This window comes from Alosa alosa, chromosome 9 (genome assembly GCF_017589495.1).
Source record: "Alosa alosa isolate M-15738 ecotype Scorff River chromosome 9, AALO_Geno_1.1, whole genome shotgun sequence".
Classification (NCBI taxonomy): domain Eukaryota; kingdom Metazoa; phylum Chordata; class Actinopteri; order Clupeiformes; family Clupeidae; genus Alosa; species Alosa alosa.
In genome coordinates this window covers 19,628,456-19,635,955 of record NC_063197.1, presented here as the reverse complement: position 1 = coordinate 19,635,955, position 7,500 = coordinate 19,628,456, and the positions used below count along the sequence as shown (strand labels likewise).

The 7,500-nt window shown below is 48.1% G+C and overlaps 1 protein-coding gene across 2 annotated transcripts in view; it reads right to left on the bottom strand.

The window, feature by feature from the left end:
• Positions 1-7,500, bottom strand: part of LOC125300674 (cyclin-dependent kinase-like 5) — a 55,590-nt gene that overhangs the window by 3,790 nt on the left and 44,300 nt on the right. Inside the window, exons 12-17 of one of the 2 annotated variants that reach the window (XM_048252765.1) lie at positions 6,310-7,480; positions 5,190-5,297; positions 3,917-4,022; positions 3,533-3,659; positions 1,194-1,299; positions 539-661 (exon numbers count right to left, since the gene is read on the bottom strand). In XM_048252765.1, the coding sequence (XP_048108722.1) occupies positions 539-661; positions 1,194-1,299; positions 3,533-3,659; positions 3,917-4,022; positions 5,190-5,297; positions 6,310-7,480 (1,741 nt within the window). The remainder of the gene's footprint in view (positions 1-538; positions 662-1,193; positions 1,300-3,532; positions 3,660-3,916; positions 4,023-5,189; positions 5,298-6,309; positions 7,481-7,500) is intronic. The other variant, XM_048252766.1, reaches the window with a different exon arrangement.

Here is a 7,500-nt window from a genome sequence, read left to right as displayed (position 1 = left end):
GCTTCCAAATGGCCTCTGGCGTCATGCAAACGTTGTCCTGGGTGGACAATCAATAGATGGAAACCACCGCCCACTACCACCCAACCCTAGCCTCTGTTCACATGCTGGAGGAGTCAGTTGAGATGTCACCACCCACCCTGTCACACCACCGGATGGCCCCTGAAAAGACACTTCACTAGATCCACACAGGCTTACCCTGAGAGTGCGTTGGCAAAATACAGACGTATAGTCAGAGAGGTAAGCTCTTGGTAAGCACCAGGTCTTTATCCATTGGCAGCAGGCATGGCTAATGCTGCTCAGAGTGCCCTATGCACTTGCAATATGAGACAGAAAGCTATCAGAGCTGTCTGTCTGTAGGGGAGTGTGGGAAGCATGTAATGGATCTGGTGGAAATATTGCAAAACAAAATTGGCCAGCAAGATTTTGGGAGAAAATAATGTTGATTAATAATGTTAGTGGCATGCAATGGCACTGGATTGGCGGCACTAGTTTAGGGCTGGTTAATGGAACATTGATTTTTATGAATGACCAGATATACCATCGGTGAAGACACTACAGGGAGCACTTTCATAGAGGAGTTATGCTTTAAGTGACTCTTTGAGTTAAACAGGGGGAAAAGACATTTCTTGATGATGGGACTCTGTCCATCTACGACGTCAGCCTGGAATACAAGAGGCACAAGATGCATGATGGGACATTTGGACAACAAAGCTGCAGGACAACTAGACACCAGACAATTTCCCATCTCACATGGGGGGTCTTGACATGACATGACATGAGTAAAGCATGTTTCAGCTATTGACTGGTACACTGTGGTATTGCTAATTTACATCATACACACTGAGACAACGCACACACACAGAGCATGTAGACTAATAGACAATAGCACACAGAAAGCTAAATGATGTAAAGCTGGGCTAACGGTGGGAACAATTGGGAGAGTGACTGGAGGGTTTTTCCTTGTCTTGTTTAGTCCCATTCTGAGATGTGCCGTTTTGATTTGATTCTTGCTCAGACTTGTATGAGGGACACATAAACATACGCCCGCATTGCACACGCGTGCACGCATGCACACACACACACACACACACACACACACACACACACACACACACACACACACAGACACACACACACACACACACACACACACACACACAAACACACACACAGATGTGCATCTGAGTACCCACCGTCTGGGACTTCTTCTTCTTCTTCTTTATTGCTCTGAAGAAGCCCTGCTTCTCTTTCTCTTTGGGTGGCTCAGGGGCGTTCATGCTGACAGCCTCCGGTCCCGTCCTGCACACATCAAACACACAACACACACTTGGCACGGGAGCCAAGGGGGTACCAGCTAACCCTCTAAGGCAGGGGTCTCAAACTCAAATGAGCTGGGGGCCAATTCTGCCAACGTCACCTGACTGGAGGGCCGGCTATTTCTGAAAATGCAATGTTCTTTTTTTCAAATACCACACAAAACTGCAAACAGAAAGTGCAAGTGTTTTTATCTAGTTTTAGACACCTGTGCTAGCAACCTTAGCTTATAAATAAAATAATGATAAAATAAATATTAATACAAATCATAAAATAAATGAAAAACATAAAACAGGTATGTGTGTGTGTTTCACACCAAATAAAAATATTTCCTCTCATTTTTTTTTAAACCTGGCAAACTAGGCATCAGGGTTAAGAAAGCAACACCATTGGATTTTTATATCAAAATTTCAAAAGGCTGAAAGTGGTCAGACTGTAAATGTAAAAATCCTACTGTAAATGTAAAAATCTTTGAGTAAAACAAAAGTTTATGAAGGGGGTAAATTTACCCATCTAATTTGTCACTGGATGGCAAGCACCTCAAATTATGCACCTTTCAGTAAATACTGGATGAACATATTTAAGCAGGTTTACTTTCCTTTTTTCATATTACCCACATAACAAATTAACAGGAAAACACCTAAGATGTATACCAACACCTAAGATGTTGTGGTTTAGTAATAGATTACTACAATATAGGCCTACAATAAAGTATTCTGGTCAAACAGTTCCTATCGCGGGTAATCTGCAGTACCCAGAAGTTCGCATCATATTGCGGGTGACTGTAGTTCTTTAGAGCCCTATTTCTACTAGCCCTGCTGTCTGTACCACATCCATTACGGACACTATAATCACGATTACCACTGCAACCTCCAAGCTATGTTGGGCAGAGGGTCGAAACAAGCATGGTATGCTTAGTGGACACCGTTGTATACACGCACCTCCATTCACAGACGACCGCGGACTATCACTGTCATAGACGATCGATCACAATCTCCAAAAAGGATATTCTCCTTCAGAATTAGAATAGGTGAATAACATATCTTACCTAAGACTTCATCACACGTGAACGTTTTTCAACATTTGGTGTAGGCCTATTTCTGCTTAATTTCTGCTTCAATTTCTGCAACACTATGGCCTGCATCGCTTCCGGCGTCATTACAAATGCACGCCTTTGTGTTTCTCGTGTGTAATACAAGTATTTCCTGAAAACTTTGGCGCATTTATTTTGGGTTTGAATCAAGCTCTGGATGTCTTGCACATAGTGGAGCAGAGTAGGCCTACAAATGAGATTTGTCCCCGTACCTGGATCTATCGTCTATTTTAATCAGTATCGTTGTTTGTCGCAATTAAATAGCCTCAAGGGCCGGATTACATTATTATCTTGTCATACGTCGCGGGCCGGAATTGGGCAGGACGCGGGCCGGATTTGGCCCGCGGGCCGGGTGTTTGAGACCCCTGCTCTAAGGAAATCCCACATAATCCCTCCTCAGCACTTTCTTGTACGGTTTTTGTTTACATTCAATTAATCTTCATAGACATGTTGGACCTTTGCTTTGTCATGCTTGTTTTGTTGTAAGCAATGTAGTTTCATTCCACTTAATAAATTACATTACATTTTTCCACTGAGATCTTACACACACTCCCATACAATCTTACCATATCTTACTAGCTATTTGGTATATATGCTACTAGTTCTAGTAGTCCTAGCAATAATACATACTACAGTGCTTGGGTGGTGTATGGGTAGAAGGTGCATTCAGGTGTCATGGTTACCAAATCTTTAACACACAATTGTGATTATGAGGTATAACACCATGTATGATTTTTTAAGTAACACAATGCATAGTCCAGGTTTGGGTCAAATATCCGTTTCAGATTGGCATAAATCAGAGAGGGCTAATGCCCAGGACTATACAGGGATAATGTCTAAATGCAACCCCTTTCATGACATTTACACTGTGTAACACAAGACAGCACAAGTCTGGCTTTTCAATTAAACATGGTCACACCAAGTGCATTTAACTCCACCATCTTTAAGTTAAGTAGTATCTCTTTCACCCTATACCTTTCCTATGCTGTCCATACACCACACACTCTACTACAGTATGTAGTGCTACCTGAAATGGCATGGCTGGCTAGTCATACTGTAGAGAGGGTGGCCCCTATATTAGTGCTTGTACATTTCTGAGTCTGGTGGGTTGGCTTGTCCACTCACCAGGGGTCAAAGGCAGGCTGGCGTTTGGCGTGGTTGCTCATGGAGCTGCTGTCCCCTCCGGTCAACCCCGAGCCACGGTTCTGGTTCCCACTGTCATGAAAGGAGTTGTCCGGTCGAGGAGAGGGCACTGTGACCCGAATGGACAGGGGAGACATTATAACAACGTGCCTCAACCAACTCAAGGGACAGCTCAAGGAACAGCTCATAGAAAATGCCAATTAAAAGAAGATTCCGGAAAGAAAATATATGCGTGTGTGTGTGTGTGTGTGTGTGTATGTATGTGTGTGTGTGTGTGTTTGCATGTGTGTGTGTGTATGTATGTATGTGTGTGTGTGTGTGTGTGTGTGTGTGTGTGTGTGTGTGTGTGTGTGTGTGTGCTCTCACCCCTGTAGAAGCTTCCCACCCTGCGGGGCATGGACTCGCTGTAGATCATGCGGTTCTCCTTCGAGGAGCCGGTGTCCTCGGGGTGCTGCTCGTGGTACATGCCCACCTGTGACATAAGAGAATGAAATACTGACACACACACACACACACACTCTCTCATGCACACGCTGCTCAGCTGCTTACCCTTTCTCAACTACAAAGACAGGCTGGTCAAGGGAGCAGCATGTGGCTTCAGCGGTCAGATAAAAACCCAAATGCTTTCAGAGTGCTTTCATTACTACATCATTTGTAGTAGCGTAGTTCCAGAAGCATTTGATTTTTCCTTGACCATATGAACTTGATACAGTGTTTGTGGTTTGCTACAGTGTCTTTGAAGCAGAGGGGTGGAGGGTGGCACAGAAGAAGGGAGGAAGGGGACTACGAGACAGGGGAGACACTCTTTTCCATGTGAATTAATAATGAAGTCAAGGGAAGCTGAGATCAAAAGAAGAATGAGGGGAAATGTGCTGAGCCCACCTCACATGGCTGGGATGGGATTCCCCCTCCAGGATTCTCCACTACATTACTCTTCCATTTAAAGGACCCTTACCATAAGATTCACACATCCACTCTCATATCACCAGTTTTAAAGGACCCCTACCATAGCATTCACACATTCACTACCAGTATCACCCGTTTTAATGAACCCTTACCATAACATTCACACATTCACTGCCAGTATCACTAGTTTTAAAGGCCCCTTACCATAACATTCACACATTCATTGCCAGCATTACTAGTTTTAAAGGATTTTAACCATGCCATTCACACATCCAGTGCCAGCATTACTAGTTTTAAAGGATGCTAACATAACATTCACACATTCACTGCCAGTATTACTAGTTTTAAAGGATGCTAACATAACATTCACACATCCAGTGTCAGCCTCACCAGTTTTAAATAAGCCTAGCCTTGCCATAACATTCACACATTTACTGTACTGACAATATCACCTGTCGCTGTATTCTGGATAACTGGGATATAGTAATCACACTTGTGATTACACTGCTGTTTCAGCTATCAACAAGGTGCAACAGCTAAGCAAAGAGCAGAGCAGAGAGAGAGAGATAGAGGTGGGGGTATACACAGTATGCGAGAGTGTGTGTGTCAGGGGGGGGAGTAAGTCATGAAAAAGACAGAGAGAGAAAGAGCGGAGAAGAGAGAGAGGCATATCGAGGTGAGTGCGGGCAGGTGGGAGGTGGGTGGAGGAGTGAGGTGACTGGCTGACTCGGACCTCGCTCTTCTGGCGCGGGGCGTGAAAGGAGGATGTGGTGTTGTCCCGCGTGGAGTCCCTGATTAGGGGCCGGGAGTGGGGCGCGTCGGAGGCGAGCGGTGGCTCGCTCTGTCAGCGGAGAGATGAAGCAGCAGTGGCAGCGGCAGCCCAAGCACAGAGCACACACACAGACACACACACACACACACACACACACACACACACACACACACACACACACAGACACACACACACAGACACAGACACACACAAACTCACAGGAGAGACACACAAACACATAACATACACATTTGCACACATATAGACACACAGATAAACATACACACATGTATACACATACACACAAACAAACATGAGAGAGCATAGATAAATTACAAGCGCAAAGGCACAGATATATGAGCAGAAGAAGTGTGACAAAATACAGACTTGGATTTGCCTCATTCAGAGCAAACTCAACTCTGTTACATACAAAACCCTGCTACAAGTGGTTCAAACACATTGGCTCCAGGAACTATCATGATGCTGTTTTGTATCGAACCTTGCATGGTGAGGCAATGTGAACAGCTACGGCTCTGTGGGCAAGATCACCTGGAACATAAATAGCCTCTGTCTCCATTGTTAGGATGGAGTGAGTGTGGTGGCAGAGCTCTCAAACACAGTGCTGGAAGCTGCAGCGGTGCTTTGAGCCGCAGCTCCACGGCTCTGCTCTCAGGCCCACATAAAAACAGCAGTTACAGGACCAGTGGGAGCAGAGTTATGTAGTTTAGAGAGAGAACGAGGTAGGGAAAGAGATATAGAGAGAAAGAGAGAGAGAAAGAGAGAGAAAGGAGAGAGATGAGAGAGGGGGAGGGGGAAATGGAACAGAACCCAGGGAGAAGGGAAGGGACAAAGTAAGAGAGAATGAGAGAGGTAGAGGGAGTGCCAAAGAGAAATAACAACCAAAAGAGGGAGAGAGAGAGAAAGAGAGGGACAGAGAGAGAGAAAGAGAGGGAGAGAGAGAGAGAAAGGGAGAGTAAGTTGGAAAACATAAACATGAGCCAGGAGTAAGAGAGAGTGAGGGAGGCAGTGTGGGTGTATGACAGTAATAATAAACAGGAGGAAAGGAAGAGGAGAGACAGACCCTGCCCATGTCTTCTCCCAGGTCCTCTCTGGAGACAGAGCTGCCCATATGGCGGGGCAGTGTGCGGTGTTGCAGCTGAGGCGAGAGCAGCTGCAGGCTGCTGGCTCGGACTGGCATGCCCTGCCCAACTGCCAGGCCTCCGCCACCACCACCACCACCACCACCACCACCACCACCACCACCACCACCACCTCCGCCGCTGTCCGTGCCATGGGGACGCCCTCGCTCGCGCCGCACGTACATGGAGTGGCGATGGGGCCGCTGCTGGGAGGAGAAAGGGCTGGTGTAGCCCAGGCCGTAGGGGAGCGCCGCCTCGTGGGGCGCTGAGAGGGAGTGACCGTGGCTCCTGCCACCTCCTCCGGGGTCCAGGGCGTCGGGGGATTTGGAGTCGTCCTGCTGCTGGCTCTTGTGGCGCGACGACGAGCGGCGGAAGGACGAGTCTAACGTTCCGCCCTCTCGCTCTCCCTTGTTGCCGCGGGAGGACGAAGAGGTGGAGGCGGCTGCCGGGCTGTGTCCACTGCGGTCGTTATGGCGCAGGGAAGGGCTACCAGGCGCGGTCAGGCCCTGGTGCAGGTCTAAGCAGCTAGCGGGGAAGTAGCGGCTAGGTGGGGGCTCGTCCGGGATCAGACGCGGGTCACTCAGGTTGCCAACTGACTTGGCGTCACTAAGCATGCCATGGCTCTTGGAGAAACTCAGGAATGACGAGGCTTTCCTGTCGCCTGAAGAGGACAGCGCTTCCCCGTAGCCGTGTCGACCATGCTTTTCACGGTCCCCCTGCAACGTGCCGGTCTTGCCCTCCACAAAGGAGTGGCGATTCTGCGAGCGGGAGCCCATGGACTTGAGGTACTTGGCTCCCGGTCCATCAGCAGGCTTGCCGGGGCCCGGTCCAATGTCAAAGTCGGGGTCCTTGGAGCCTTGGAGCATGTGAGGCAGGTTGCTGTGGTTAGACATGGCCAGGTCTTTGCCGCAGGAGGCCGAGCGGTTGAGGCTCTGCGGCTGGTAGCTCTTGGGGTGCAGCGTGGGGCTGAGGCTGGAGGCTGCGGCCGAGGGCACGTTGCCGTTCAGGAATGCCTCCGAGCTGCCCGGCGGGTGCAAGTCCTCGTGACGTGGCAGGCTGGAGCAGTCCCGGCTGTTGGAGCGGTGGTGACCAGAACTCTTCGATCCATGACTTCTGCTGAACAAAAGAGAGAG